Raw genomic sequence first — 16,436 nt, 5'->3', positions numbered from 1 at the left:
GCAGTGAGCTAAAAAACGGTGATGGATCAAGCCCTGATCTGTTGACTGGGTAGGAGTGTTCTGATTAACTCAGATACTCTGTCCATCACCACCCCCTTTTTGTAATTATTTTGGCCACCATGAGTGTGGATGGGTATGCTCAGACATGAGTCCCTTGCTCATTGCACCATCAGGATTCAAGCAAGCCGGGCCGAAGACGGCTGTAATGCCAGAAACCGGTCCCCGGAAGCTTGTTTCCTTTCCAGTGAAGAATTGGCTTGGTAGTTTGGTCTGCCCTGTTCCCATGATGCACTGGGCCAGGGACAGACTAATTTGCATATAGCCAGGTTCTGAACTGGGATGGTGCAGTGAGCTAAAAAACGGTGATGGATCAAGCCCTGATCTGTTGACTGGGTAGGAGTGTTCTGATTAACTCAGATACTCTGTCCATCACCACCCCCTTTTTGTAATTATTTTGGCCACCATGAGTGTGGATGGGTATGCTCAGACATGAGTCCCTTGCTCATTGCACCATCAGGATTCAAGCAAGCCGGGCCGAAGACGGCTGTAATGCCAGAAACCGGTCCCCGGAAGCTTGTTTCCTTTCCAGTGAAGAATTGGCTTGGTAGTTTGGTCTGCCCTGTTCCCATGATGCACTGGGCCAGGGACAGACTAATTTGCATATAGCCAGGTTCTGAACTGGGATGGTGCAGTGAGCTAAAAAACGGTGATGGATCAAGCCCTGATCTGTTGACTGGGTAGGAGTGTTCTGATTAACTCAGATACTCTGTCCATCACCACCCCCTTTTTGTAATTATTTTGGCCACCAGGGGAATGATACAAAGCATGGGAATCTATGAAAGTTACCAATACTGGGGAACCAAAGTTACAGGTAAGTAACTTGTTTTCTTTCGAATCAACCTTCCCTGTGTAAATCACGCTTTGTTTTTTTTATTGGAAAGAGTTCATCTTTATCCTCCGACTCCTTTTGTTTTGCCTCATTAGGATTGAAATTGTAGTTTTAACATTTTAATGGGGACACCTTCAGAACCCCTTCACAATTGCAAATTGTCTCCTAACTCTCCAAACTGTAATTTATTTTGTTATTACATCTACTACATGTATCAGTGAATTGCAACCCACGAGCACCAAACCTCCATACTTAAGCTACTTCCCAGACAAGTGAGAACTTCGGACTAAAACTTTTTCTCCCAAGTGGTTTCATCTTTTCATTTGGGCAAACTATCTTTCTTTATACTTTTTATCCTACTGCTCATCCTTCTAAAGCAGAGAAAAGATTACATAGACCCAATCCAAAACAAGCAGTCTGTTTTAAATTGAAAGGACGAAAAATTTCAGAATTGATGACCAGCTTTTTGTAGGAGATGCATTCCACTAGGGCAAAGGATTCCACCTTACCTCCTAGCAGAGTGTCCCTGTTATGGATATATGTTGAGCAGCGACTTGTTCCACTTTTCTTATCTGTGCCACAAATTATTGTCTGGATTCTGAAGTATTTCACTACTGACTCTTCACAGTCTGTGCTTCAAGATTTAGTATTGCTTTGGATTCTGCTCACAGGTGATACATCTGCAGGTAGACGTATCTATCCATCAGAAGAAAACTGTGCCTTCAGTAGTGATCTTTCTGTTGGATACTCTACCTTCAGATTTAGGTCTGAAAAATGATCGTGTGTGTCCAGCATTAGTAGTAATAATAATAAGATCCCAAGTTAGGTTTCTCTGCACTTTGTAAAACATGTCCTGTATCGCTCAGCCTCAGATGGTATGGAAGGAAAATAAACATGAACTGCCGTTGGGGCACCAGGTCGGGTGCTTTATTGTAGAGGTGGGCAAAACTCTCAAAGTTTCACTCCGTGGAGTTTTGCAGAGTCACCCAAAAACTCAGCGTGATTCCTTGAGCGGCGGATTTGTGGTCCTTCGCTTTGCTAGTGCTGATTTTTACTGTACAATCAGTGCAAACAACACCACGCAGCGCTCCAGAATACGCTGCTTCTTTCTGCCACTCGAGTAGATTTTCTACTCGTGTGACAGCTATCTCAACGTGAGCGGGAGCGTCATGGCTACTTCCGCCTGCGTTGAGAATTCTCGCCGGAAAGCGGTCTAGCACTTGATTATCTCACTCGCCAACTTACCATTGGCGAGCCGTGCGCAAGAAAAATTTCCGCTACGCAGTGGTTGGCAGAGTTTTTCTGAAACTTGCGTGTGGGAAAAACTCTGCAGACTCTGCCGGAGGAGCAGAGTTTGCTGCCCACCCCTACTTTATAGGCACCAATAGTGTCACAGAGATGCTATGTTTCACATTGATCTGGATCAATCGCACCCTGTCCGTGTCGAGCTGTGCTAAAATTGGCCGGATCCAGTCTTAAGAATGTGGATATTCATAGGTAAGAAATTTGCAGGTAGGAAGATTATCCCCCAAAAAAGATCCTTACTGAAGTTAAGTAACTTTTTATCTTAGTGCTGTAAAGCCCCACTGTTCATTCTGAATATTTACCCCATGCCTATTGCTAACTAATTGATTAAAACTCTTTAGTTGCGGTGTATTGAGGTTGCGTGATATTTTCTTTTCTGAACAACAGTGCATGATCTTGTAGACAGTACTAAATTAATATAAATGACTTGGAGAGGAGAATAGAAGTCCCATTAATATGCTTATGTTACCCTATTGCTGAACTTGGAAATTTTATTCTGCTGTCCCAAAATGCACCAAGTGATACTATTCAGTGTTGAGAATGTAGCTTGACTGCTCTTATAGCCTGAATTCTATAATCCATGTTACCACAGAAGGAGACCCTTGTTCTCCAAAGGGGAGGGCCAGCATCCTGATACTGTGGGTGGACAATTGTGGAATGGAAAATGTTAAATTATGTGCTCTCTTACAGGGATGAGGCAGATAGGAAGCTTTAATTGTTGTTGAGAAATAGCAATATTATGTTGTTCTGAAACAGCAATATTATGTTGTATTGCAACTAGGGAATACATGATGTGGCTCAAACATCTGAAAGAATGGTTGCTATTCATGTGTATATCCTGAAATGGAGGTGACTTAAATCTCAGAAGGTATTTATGTAATCAAGTTGGCTTTATCACATGTTGGGATCGGAACATAAGGGTTTTTCCGCGATGTGCTGCATCATTTTCATGATCTTATGGATGGGATATATGTAAGCATGTGCACACTCTTTCATCTGAAGTGCAAAATATCTGAAGTTAGTTAATAGGACATGCAAAGTGTAATCAAATTGCCTACAAGTGTACATGTTGCACCCACAAAATGGTGGTTGCTCATTATTTTAAGTGGATGTGTTGATGAGTATAAATATATTGTTTCATCACTCACAGGAGAGTTTGATGGCTCTGATAAACTGAGTGGCATGGGTTACTGTGAGAAAATGTTGTTGTTACTTATCGGTAATCTTCATTAACCCAATTAAGGTCCCCCTCGTCCCAGTCCTTACACAAGTGAGGCCATCCCACCTCGTGACAGGCCTTTACAACGCTAGTCTTTTTGATTATTTCTAGCATATAAACTGCTCCAACCCCTCACCATTCCGGTTAGTAGCAAGACCAGACACAATAGCAGGAGGGAGGGTGGAAAGGAAGGAGGAACAAGACTGGGATGAAGATGACCTTAATCTGAGTAATGAAGATTACTGGTAAGTAGGGACACATTACCCCCTCATAGAACCTCCTTGTCCCTGTTCTTAGACAAGTGAGGATCTCACCACCCAAAACACAAAAGAAAGCAAGACATCAAAGAGGCATGCTGAACGCAAAGTTTAATCAAAGCAAGATTCAAGACAGAGCAGTGTTCATAACACTAGCAGCAAAATTGTCCACAGAAGATTGTAACACATCAAGATAATGCTTGATAAAACTGTGATGCGACTGCCAGGTAGAGCCACCCAACAAATTTCAGGGAGAGAGACACCTGCCTCCTCAGCCCAGGAAGCAGACACCAACTGAGTGGAGCATCCCTGAACATTAGTAGGGGGTGCCAACCCCACAGATTTAGAAGACTGGCAAACCGCCAAGCTCCCCCTGATGGTGGAAGTAGACACCCTCTTACCCTTTGAAACACCCTCACAGGCCACAAACGGAGCAGGGAAAAGACGAAAGCCCTGAGTACACGGCAGATAAATCTGAAGGCCCTCTGAACATCAAGCCCGAAGGAACAAGAGTACCCTCCTCCCCTGGGAGATCAGGAAGAAAATTCTCCTGCTGTAGATGGAACTTAAAGGAGTTATTAGGGATAAAGGCCAGATCCAACTGCAGCACCACAATGTAAGGCAGGAACTGCAAATAGGGAAAAGAAATAAGCAAGGTCCCCACCTCACCTAACCTCCAAGCTGAAGATATGGCCAACTGGAAGGCCAACTTAGCCGATAACCGCAGAAAATCGGCTTCAACCAAAGGCTCAAAAGGGGACGATGAAGGCCTTGTAATACAGTGGGCAGATCCCAGCATCTCAGTGTGGCATGTCAGATAATGGTGAATTGGGGCCTGTACGTCATGCGCCCTTATGCCCTATCAGAAGCCATGATAAATGAAAAAGGACATCCTTTTGTCCTGTCTGAGCTTCTGATTGGGCATAAGGGTATGAGCCTTTTTCTGGCGCCTTGTTTGTGCTTTCTGAAAGTCAGGAATCAATGTGCAGAGGAAACTGTGCTGAGGAATACCCCAGGTAAGTTTCCACATTCTGTGTCTGAGTGAGAATATGTTTATGGTGTGTATGTGCCTGTCTGCAAGCGTGCACCAGTGTGTGTGTTTTTATGTGTGTGTGTGTGTTTGTATGTGTGTGTGTGTGTTTGTATGTGTCCTTTATACTGTTTTATGACCTTTCATTTGATTAATAGACCCACTGCTTTATAAAATGACCAGCCGCCACTGACAGCCGTGGCAGCCATGGGCTGGCACGCAACACCTCAACGGCCTACCCTTAACCCAGAAGAGCTCCCACCCCAGCCAATCACATGCGTGTGGAACGATGTGTAAGCAGAGCAAGGATGCAACCTATTGAAAATATAGTAGTCAGCGTGAGAAACATATGTAAAATAACAGTGATGCACTGCACGTTGTTGCAATAGCCCTTTAAGGAACAGGGGAAGAAACAGGAATGCGAAGGGTGGGATGAGTTTATGTGCAAGAGTTCGCTGGAGTGTCAGGGCATCTTCCTGATCGTGAACCACCTTGTATGAACCTTGAATGCTAGGGTAGACAATATTAAGTGATGTATTATGTATGGTATATGCATCAAGAGAGGGCACCTTGGCTAGATGTTTTTGCCACCATTCAATATGCAGACTCAAACCTTTTGCGGGTTGGAGTGTCTGTGAAACCGCTTGCTAGGAGATTAATTCCGGCTGGAGTGGCTCACAGGACTCCTGTGTGCCTTCCCACCTCTGCTTGTCCTGCCCTCAGTCCAGAAGACGTTCAGGAACAACCGGATCCAAGTCATCCCAGTGGCATTGGAGTGGGTTAGAAGGGTGTGCTTCTCGAACCTCTGTGAATGAGCGTCTGCCCCCTCGATCTGGTTACCTCTTTGGCAGGATCTTCTGTCGCAGCAGTAGGGCAGGATTCTGCTTCCAGACCTTATGAACATTCTGATTCCGAATCTTCGCAATCTGCACCTCCATGCGTGAAGATTAAGCAAAGGCACTTGGCTGAATTCAGTATACTACCTAATGTTGTGCATGTAGTCCTCGCTACCAGCTGTCCTGTACAAGATAAACTGTTGAATGATTTATTGTTTGTTATATCTTTGGTCCAGCAAGACCTTGCTTTGGGCACTATTAAAGGTTATTTTCCGAGCCCTTCAGCCATTTTGCTTTGGCTGCACCACACATTCTTGCTTAAATCACCTGTTGTGATGCAATTTATTTAAGGTTTGGCCCACATTCACTCCCAAACTGTTTATGATGCCACAGTGGGACCTAACCTTGGTCTTGACGTTTTTCATGTGTACGCCCTTCAAGCCAATTCACAACTGCTCATTTAGAACTTCCAGGCACAACCGCCCTACACCACTGGTTTTAAAAGAAAAAGATCTTGTTTTACAAACCGGTGCTGAGGACGCAGATGGCATTCTTGCCAAAAGTTATGACTCCTTTCTATGTTGGGCAATCTATCACTCTTCCGACATTATTTGCTAAGCCTCACTGCTCAAATGAGGACAGGCTACATCTTTTGGACACATAAAATAGGTTTAAGCTTTTATATTGATTGTACCAAGGACCATCGGGTGGACAATCCGCTAGGCATGGTGTTCTCTGGGACGAAGAAATGAAAGGCTGTGCTGAAATGGACTCTTAGGTGGATAGTCCTCTGCATTAAGATCTGCTAACTGTTAGCCAAAAAGTGTCCTCCAGGTCTGAGAGCCCATTCCACCAGGGCTAAGACTACCACTACTACGTTGGCACATAGCATGCCTGTCCCTGACATCTGCCAGGCTGCAACGTTCTTGTCAGATCATACTCTCACGAAGTACTAGTCTTGGCAGCCAGATTGGACAGTGAGGGCAATTTGCCTGTTTAGTCCTATAAAATATTGTGGTCTGAACCCACTCCACAGGCCCTCCACCTTCGGGAGGTTCTACCTTGGTATCTATTCTAAAGGTGAGGAAACTCTCACTGCACCACCTAGCGGCACACTGGAGCACTGTTATGAAAGGTGTCTGGATCCAGTCTGGTGCAGCTGGTATATTCTAAGGTCGAAGAATGTGTAGCTATGAAGAGCATCCACTGGAAAGAGTATTACCAAAGGTAAGTAAGCTGTTCCTCTGTAACTAGCATCATCTAGCTAAGGGGATCAGTGGAGCGCCATCTGCTGGGCTCCAGTCCCCTCTTCCAGTTCTGTCACAGTACAAGTTTGAAACAAGTGCAGTTTTCTCTGGGTATCAAAACACCCATTCCATTCTCAACAAACCCCCCAAAACAAACCACAAAACTGTCCTAATACTAAAGAAAATATGCATGCTTTCGAAACTTCGGTATATAATCCTTCTGAAGCAATAACCTTCAGGCATCTATAAATTGGATAAAATAGCAAATTGGGTTAATGCACCTGATAGAGAGCTTTCTCTATCTAACCTGAAGGTTTAGTCACTTCAGATTGTGTCACCAACCTAAATGCAGCTAGTTACCTATAGAATGCTTTTTAGCTGCATTTAGTGCAGGGTACCTACCAGCCTAAAAAGGAAACCCTTATGATCATGCGAGTGAAACTTTCAAGGGGTACAACAGGGCTGATTTGATGTGTGTGTGGGTGAGATGGCTTTTTTTTTCTTGTTTAGCTTGTATTGCTTGTGACCTGTTTTATCTCTTTTGTATTTGTTGATGAAGCTTGCAGACAATTTCAATATACAAAAGCAAAATAAAAACTATTGGCGTTATCAGAGTTTGTTCAGAATTTGCAACACTATGACACTGGGTTTGTCTATGTACAAATGTTTCTCCCTTCCTCTGATATTCACAAGGTCGAGATTCATCTTTTACAAATGAATGAAAATGAAATAAGTTATTGTTTAGCTTCCTTCGGTTTGTTTGGTTTTCTGTACTCACATAATGCATTTCCTGTTTTTCAGCTGCTGTTCCTGGATATCAGCAGTCAACCAAAATGTTGAACTTACATGCAACGCAGTTTTATATCAATGCCATTGATTCCACCAACAAGGAGGTCAGGCTAGAAGACAAAGGTAGGTGTCAAACCTCCCACTGGACAATACATGCAACCTAGTGCTTTGTTTCCTGGTGACCAATCAGATGTTGATACACTTGTGAGACAGACTACTCTGGGTGGCAGTAAAGCAGAATAACATTTGGCAGCACTGAGGGAGAACTCTTTCGTACGGTGTCGTCGTTCCACTCTGACTGTCCTCTTTGGTTTTTAAGCCACTGTGTATAGTTGTTTCAGTATGTTTTTTCCGTTTCATAATTTCATTAGCAGTTTCCTCATCTCTTGCGTATTTGTACTTGCGCTGCAGGTGATACTCCATTGGATTTGGCCGAAGATAGCTCCCTTGCTTTAGTCTGGAAGAACAACGAGCGTTTGAAGGAGTTTGTGTTGGTCGAATCAAAGGAGCTAGAGTGTGTGGAAGACCCTGGATCTGCCAGTGATGCTGCACGGGCTGGTCACTTCACCTTAGAGCAGTGCCTCAATTTGTTTACAAAGCCAGAGGTCCTGGCTCCTGAAGAAGCCTGGTAAGAATGGTTTAAGGTATATAGTTGAAAGAAGGAAATGTGATTCCAGCTTTTCTTACTGACTTCAACAGCCACAGCTTTGGACAAACTATTGCATACCTAGATTTTCACACTATAAACATTCCTGGCCAGATCTGCCTTTTACCGCTTCGCTGATCACCACATATTCCATTAGTTCTTCTCTAACTGGTAAGGCTCCCTTTGAAGATCTAGCCCCATTCTACACTTCTATAGTGTGACGGAATTGTAGAATATAGTAGTTTCTCAATTGAAGAAAATAAATGAATCTAGTAAAGTTTTTTCTCAGAGCATGATTCAACATTATGCTAATTTGATGGTGGATATGGGTGCTTTTCCCAATTCTTCATTACAAGATGAGAATAGAGCTCTGTAAAGGAATTCACACATGTTTGGCAGGAGAACAAAAGTCAATTGAATGGGTGGTATCACCCTTTAGTACCAGAAGCAACAGTGTACACAAAACTATGAAGTCCCATTATATCACCACAGTCAGGTATCCTTTGTATTTCACACTTGATAACTTACTGGAAAATGTTTCTAGATGCTGTCGAATTTGGCTACACACTACAAAGTCGCAGGCGTGTTAAGTTCAATATTGGTAGCTCAGCAGGTAATAGCACCAGGAGCAGGGGTTGCTGAGATGTAATTGAATCGCATGCGTGGAGAACATGCGCAGTGCCCATACTTTTATAACACATTATATCTGTGAACCACAGCAGATTTATAGCATTTTATATTTTCAGTATAATCCACAGTAGGAATTCAGTAAGCACAGTGGGAAGTGTATGTCCTGCTTAACCTCATGCGCGCGGCGGTTTTTCCCGCTGCGTGCTGACGTTTTAAAAACCCCGCGGTTCATGACGAGCTCAGCTCGTCATGAGCGCACGGCAGGTAAAACTCATGACGAGCTGAGCTCGTCATCAGCCTCGAAGGGGTTAAGTAAAAATCTCATGGCCATTCACCTTTTGGTCTCCTCAGGTTTCCTTACTTGCTTGTCCTGCTCTCCTACAAGGATGCACTCCGCTCCCCAATAGTAATTCGCTATTAACCAAAGTGCTGCAGTTACACTGTTTTTGATTTAAACTCTCTGGTACCTACTCCCCCTGTTTTTGAGCTGGACAATCTTATACTGCATAGTGAGTTTTGTTTGTAAGCTCATACTTATGCCTTGAGTTGAAATTATGTAGTGGGATAGTCGAGGAGGACAGTGGAAAACATTTCACTGGGATAGCGTGCAAGAGATTTCTAAGTGAGGTAGGTTGACCGCAGTCATAATGTTTTGCAGTGGATCCAGAACACGAGTTAGTTGAAATCTCTGCTTCTTTGTCATGGCATTCTGTTTGATGTTCATATAAGGTAGGAAATCTCCTCACATGCCTGGGTCCCCGAACACGATGTTTTAGAAATTTTATGTTTCCCAAGCCAATAAAAGAAAAGAAAATGTGCCCAGTAAAAGCAACGTTTACTTTTTTTTTTATTAGCCAAATAAAACTGTCTATTTACAGTACATTTGTTTGAGAAAACCACTTTAAAACAATTCAACCTATAAAAAATAGAAAGGACTGAAAATGGTGTCTTTATGTAACGCAATCTGTATAGGGAAAAACTATCCTGCTCCTACAAGAATAATGGCCATCATTCAAAACTGGTAAATCATCGCTTCTGTTGGTGTTTGTGTGCAGTTAAAATTAGAATTTGCCCAGTCTTAGGTTTCAAAACTGTTTTTGTGACTTAGTATAAACGTAAAGTAAGTTTGGTAGGTTGGTCTTCGAGTTATTTTATGTGTATGAGTGTGCCAAAGGCTTTCAGTTAAATGTTTTTCAGTCCAGGGGCGTGGGGGGGGGGTTAGATGTCCATTGCTCAGTCACACTGTGCTGCTCTTACTAAATGCATACAACCTAATGCTGTTTGGAAACACCATTGAGTGATGACATAACTCCCTATGGCCTAGAAACCTGGGAGAAGCCCCTCCCTTGTAATTAAAACTTCAGGAGGCCTGCTGTATGAAGCTCTTTTCTTTAAAGCCTAGATCACTGACGTCTACTCCTCATGTTTCCACATTCTTAGCCCCTTATGGCAGATACTGCCATTTCTACCTCATTTGCACGCCTAGGTTGTTTCCATTACTATCCTCTCTAGGATTGGTTATTGTAACCTTCTGTACCTGGGTCTCTCATAATCTTTTTTCCGCGAACCTTCTCAGGATCCAGAACTTTGCTGTCCAATTGGTGAGCAGTTTAATCAAATTTGATCATGTAGCAGAGGCAAGAGTTTGCATTGGCTTCCTGTAAAGCATTATTTTTAAAAATGTTCTCTTGTGCTCAGAGTCTTTTGTGAAGAATCTTCTCACCTTGGCGAGCAATTGAGTCGTTCTATCCAGGGAGGAGCCTGTGCTCAACCTCACAGTTACTATCCTTGGTCTCAGTTAAGTGGTTGTGCTCTCAGTCTTCTTAGACTCCCACTCTGGAACAGCATACTTTTGTATATCAAGAGCATTCAAAAAGGCTGTAAAAACCTCACTTGGTAATCTTTGATTAGATTTATATTTGGTTTTACTATTCCTTAGCGCCAAGATGGTTGATGACCAAGCTCTCCATAAATAACCAACAAAATTGGTTGGTCAACCTTCGTTGATGTCTTTTGAGGTAGTGTTATGCACAAAAGAGTGTCTTGTGTTTAAGCCATTCTTATTTGTGTTTGTGTAGCTTGTATGCTGGTGCAGTATTTGATGGGGATTTAGTTTTGCAGCATGAATCTTTCTGGATTCACTATGCTTTGCATTATTCCGCGGTCTAGTAGTTGGGTCCGGAATCGTAGTCTTTTCTTTGTGGATTTTTTTTTTCCGTATCCCAGCTGGGCGTCGACGTCCCACCTTTCGGTGCACTTCCTGTGACATCGGCATGCTTCCTGCGGAAGATCCCACCTTCGGGTGCCATCTTCAGATTCTTTTTTCCGGCGTTGTGTCTGGATCGTTCCCGAAAGGGCTCCAGAGTTTTGGGAAAGAAGATGCAGAAAATATGGGTTCGAGGCATGTGGGCTGCTAAATTCATATCTTAGCATTAGATCGCCGCCTAGTGTTGGGCTCGGATGATCGCACATTGTTGTCCTGGAAGAGTCTTCGAAGTATCCTGAGATAGGTGGCTCCTCCCCTGGACTACAGTGCGCATGGGCATCGGCTCCATCCCCAGATTGTTTTTTTCCGCCATTGGGTTCGGATGTGGTCTCGACGTCTTACTGTCGGAACCAAGAAAAACTAACTTTTAGCGGCCAAAAGGCCTCGATTTTCTTGCGTCGGTATTGTCTGCGCACGGTCTCGAGTCTTCCGTCTCTTGGAGCCGGAATAAGCGTAGTTTTCTTCGCTCTCGGAACTTTGAGGCCTTCTCATCGCGACACGACTGCAAAACTTTTCGGACATGGAGCGGAGCCCGTTTAAGTACTGCCCGCTCTGTGGGTCCAAGTACCCACACATCGATCTACACCCCGTGTGTAACAAATGCCTTTCGCCTGACCACGACGACGGCAAGTGCAAGTTGTGTGCACAGTTCCGCTCAAAGAAGACTCTCAAGCTTCGGCGCGCGGTGCGCATGGAAGCTAAACAAGGGGCCCCGTATCCGGAGAACATTTCGGCGACCAGGACGAAGAGGACCAGGGTCATCATCTCCAAATCTCCCCACCCGAGACGGAGGTCGAGGCGGATCCGAGAGACGACGACGGAGTCGCGGGTCAAGGCCTTGAATACGTCGACGAGGTAGGAGACGACGATGAGATTTATGGGGCCGCGGCAGACAGCTCGGGGGACGAGCTCTGCCCCGAAGGTTACGAGGATATCGACCGGGACACGGGATCGCCTGTCGGCCTTACCCAAGACCCGTTGCCGCAAGCCACAGCCCCGCCTTCGGGCCCGGCCACGGACTTACTTGCTGAGCAGACTGTTTCGAAACCGAAACCATCGGGATCGACAACACCTAAAATGGCCGACCCGAAAACGAAACCGAAACTTAAGGACTCGAGTGTCCCTAAGATGGCTGCCGTGCCGGTGAAAACGACGGTGCCCGCTACCCCATCGACTCCGTCGACCTCCGGTCCGCAGAAGTCGAAGAAGTCCGTCGATTCCGATGCTGCAAAATCGAAACCGACGCCAGAGGAGGGGTCCTCCAAAAAAGATGGTCGGCACGGGTCAGCGGCTACGACGCCGTCCAAGCCCGCCAAAGTCGGCTCCAAGGAGGCTACGCAGGCACACGGAAAGAAGTCTGCGCCCCGAACACAGGAATCGGAGGCGGTAAAGACAGGATCCGCGCCCAAAGTGCACAAGGCCCACAAGGACGTCGGATCCGAGGGAAAGATCAGACCATCCTCGTCAGCGCCGAAACAAACTGTGAGTGAGCCGTCCCTCATAGCCGAATCACTGCAAAGAATCAGGGAGAAGGCCTTTGCCCCGTCGGCTCCGATACCATCGCCGCAGCCGCAAAAGGACACTCCAGCGAAGCCTTCTGGGAAACTTCTCTTTATTTTGCCGCCGAAGGAGGCGCCGAAAGCATTTTCAACCAAATCGGCACCGAAACAGGTGATTTCTTCACCGACTGGCCCACTTCCACGTCGGGTACTCGAATCAGAGGACGATTCAGAGCGTTTCATCGACGCTGCCACAGGCAAACTGACCCTCTATAAGAGGAAAATCACTTCGGAGCCAGTGGACTCCTATGTCATCCCACTAAAGAAGAAGAGGGTGCCCCTTGACGCCTCAGGCCTCACGGAACCAATCCAGCCTCCTCCGAGACGGAGCCCTACTCCCTCCCCAGAACACTCTGCGGGTGAGGGGTATGATGAAGACGAGCAGTACAATTTCCCTATCAATGAACCTGATGCACAACCGGATTCATATGATGACACTGGTGACCAGAACACCCAGGGTGTGGGGCAGGACCCGCAGCTTTTTAATGCACGTGCATCCCCGACTGAGGATTCAGCAGGTTTTCATGCACTACTCGAAAGGGCGGCAGCCAATCATGATGTGGACATGCATGCCGACCCGGTTGAGGAAGACTTCCTTTTCGACACTTTTTCAGTCTCTGAAAGGACAGTAAAGACACTGCCTATGCTTAAAGGAGTCCTCAAGCATGCTGGGGACATATTTAAGGAGCCTACTAGAGCGAGAGTGGTCAACCCTCGCATTGAAAAAAAGTACAGACCTGCGTCTGCGGACCCCGCATACATCCGGGGACAATTGCCACTGGACTCTCTTGTGGTCGCCAATGCCAGGAAACGTGCCAACTCCCAGACAACGGGTGAAGCTCCTCCCCCGGATAAGGAGTCCAAAGTGCTAGAGGCAGGGGGCAAAAGAGTAGCTGCACAGGCATCAAACTTTTGGCGCATCGCCAATACACAGGCACTCTTGGCGCGTTACGATAGGGCGCACTACGACACCCTAGAACAGATTGTACAACACCTGCCTCCACAGTTCCAAGAAGCCACCCACCTGCTCATTGAGGAAGGAAAGCTAATCTCAAACGCAGCCATCAAGTGTGCACTTGACGCTGCGGACACAGCTGCTAGAGCTATCAACACTAGCGTTATGCTGAGACGACAAGCGTGGCTCCGCATCTCAGGGTTTAAACCGGATATTCAGACAACAATCCTTAATCAGCCAGTCAATCCTGATAGTCTGTTTGGTCCAGATGTTGACACCACCCTAGAGAAAATAAAGAAGGACACAGAAACTGCTAAGTCCATGGGGGCCCTGCAGTCACAACAGTTTCGTGGCAGCAATTTTCGTCGCTCAGGTGCACGTGGAGTCACCAGAGGACAAATGGGTCAACAATCCCAGTTCTCTAAAGGTGGGGCACAATCCTCGTTCACAAAACAGAACAAGGGAGGTTACAGAAATAACAGCAACAGAGGTCGCGGCAGAGAAAAAAACAGCTCCCGCTCCTCTGCTCCAGCCAAACAGTGACTCTCTGTCACTGCCCCCCGACCACCTAACACCTGTCGGGGGGAGACTACAGCAGTTCCTGCCCGTCTGGAGAAACATCACCACAGACAGGTGGGTGCGACAACTAGTCCAGTATGGTTATTGCCTAGAGTTGAGGTCCACTCCACCCAACATCCCGCCAAGGCAAAGGCCTATGTCCGCAGAGCACTTGCTCCTATTGCAGCAGGAAGTAGTGGTGATGCTGCAAAAGGGAGCAATCGAGCTCGTGCCGGTGGGAGAGGAAGGCACAGGGGTTTATTCCCTGTACTTCCTTATTCCAAAGAAGGACGGATCTCTCAGACCCATTCTAGATCTACGTCCCCTCAACCTGTACATACTATCAGAACATTTCCACATGCTTACACTGCAACAGATTCTTCCATTGCTAAACCAGGGAGATTTCTTAGCAACCTTAGATCTCAAGGATGCTTATTTCCACATTCCACTACACCCGTCACACAGGAAATACCTCAGGTTCACTATTCAAGGCAGGCACTACCAGTTCAAGGTCCTACCCTTCGGAGTCACCACAGCCCCGAGGGTGTTCACCAAGTGTCTGGCGACAGTAGCGGCGCACCTCAGGAGGCAGAACATCCATGTCTACCCCTACCTAGACGACTGGCTCGTGCAAGCCAAGTCAGAGCAACAGTGCGCCGCAGACATGTCGACTACAATTCACCTTCTTCACGATCTGGGTTTCTCCCTGAACTACCCAAAATCGCATCTTCAGCCGGCACATGTCCGGCAGTTCCTAGGTGCGACGATCAACACCCTGACGGCCATGGCTCAGCCAAACCAAGTCAGGATAGACAGCATGCAGGCTCTGATCCAAAGGTTCAGGCCACAACACTCGCTTCCAGCGAGAGTGTTCATGCAGTTGATAGGCATGATGGCCTCCTGCATCTTCATAGTCCCTCACGCACGGCTACATATGCGCCCGCTCCAGGAGTGCTTAGCGAATCAGTGGACACAGGCTCGTGGGCAATTGACAGACCTAGTGTTGGTTACCAGTCGGGCATACGACTCTCTGCATTGGTGGACTCCACACAACCTTTGCAAGGGCCGACTGTTCCAAGAGCCTGTGCCGCAGATTGTCCTGACAACGGACGCATCTCTCCAGGGATGGGGAGCTCATGTGCTCACTTACACAGTGCAGGGACTATGGACGACGCAGCAACAGAAGATGCACATCAACTATCTGGAACTGATGGCAATCTTCATGGCGCTCAAGTCCTTCATTGTACATCTGTGCAACAAAGTCGTGCTAGTCCGGACGGACAACATGACCGCGATGTACTACATTCAAAAGCAGGGAGGCACCCACTCGCCACAGCTGTCTCATCTGGCTCAGAGCATGTGGAAGTGGGCCATTCAGAGGAACATTTTCCTCATGGCAGAACACCTCCCAGGAAAGGACAATCAGATGGCGGATCTGCTCAGCAGGTACAGCCATCAAATGCACGAGTGGGAGTTACACCCATCTGTCCTCCACCCGTACTTCCAGCAGTGGGGTCATCCGGAAATAGACCTGTTTGCCACAAAAGAGAACGCAAAATGCCAACACTTTGCCGCCAGGTTCCCTCACCCACAGTCGCAGGGGAATGCGATATGGATGAACTGGTCAGGCAAATTTGCGTACGCTTTTCCGCCAGCCCCTCTAATACCGCTGGTCGCAAGAAAGCTAAGGCAGCACGAGATGACTCTCATCCTAGTTGCTCCAACGTGGGCGCGCCAGGCCTGGTACACCACGTTCCTCGAACTCTCAGTGGTGCCGCATCAAAGACTGCGCCTCACGCCCAGTCTTTTGACGCAGAACCATGGAGAAATTCAGCATCCAGATCCGCAACAGCTCAACCTGGCGATCTGGCTCCTGAAGTCCTAGAGTTTGGATACCTTAACCTACCTCCGGAATGCATGAACATCATCAAGGAGGCGAGGAAACCAACTACTAGAGCATGCTATGCTGCAAAGTGGAAGCGTTTTGTCATTTACTGTACAGCCAATGACATCAACCCGCTAGATGCATCTATCCCCAACATCATCTGCTATCTGTTGCATCTTTACAAGTGCAATCTAGCGTACACTTCCATTCGGATACATCTATCCGCCATAGCGGCTTATCTCCAGAATAGGCAGCACCTCTCTGTCTTCAGAGTGCCCGCCATTAAAGCCTTCCTTGAAGGTCTGAAACGAGTCATTCCCCCAAGAACACCGCCAGCTCCGGTGTGGAACCTCAATGTCGTTCTC

The 16,436-nt window shown here is 46.6% G+C and overlaps 1 protein-coding gene across 11 annotated transcripts in view; it reads left to right on the top strand.

The window, feature by feature from the left end:
- The window catches only part of USP19 (ubiquitin specific peptidase 19), a 377,062-nt gene that overhangs the window by 287,433 nt on the left and 73,193 nt on the right, over positions 1–16,436 (top strand). For all 11 annotated transcript variants that reach the window (XM_078661825.1, XM_078661824.1, XM_078661823.1 and 8 more), the window contains 2 exons: positions 7,585–7,695; positions 7,984–8,200. In XM_078661825.1, the coding sequence (XP_078517951.1) occupies positions 7,585–7,695; positions 7,984–8,200 (328 nt within the window). The remainder of the gene's footprint in view (positions 1–7,584; positions 7,696–7,983; positions 8,201–16,436) is intronic.

Source organism: Lissotriton helveticus, chromosome 9 (genome assembly GCF_964261635.1).
Source record: "Lissotriton helveticus chromosome 9, aLisHel1.1, whole genome shotgun sequence".
Taxonomy (NCBI): domain Eukaryota; kingdom Metazoa; phylum Chordata; class Amphibia; order Caudata; family Salamandridae; genus Lissotriton; species Lissotriton helveticus.
The sequence above is the reverse complement of the archived record's forward strand: the minus strand, read 5'-3'. Positions and strand labels throughout refer to the sequence as shown.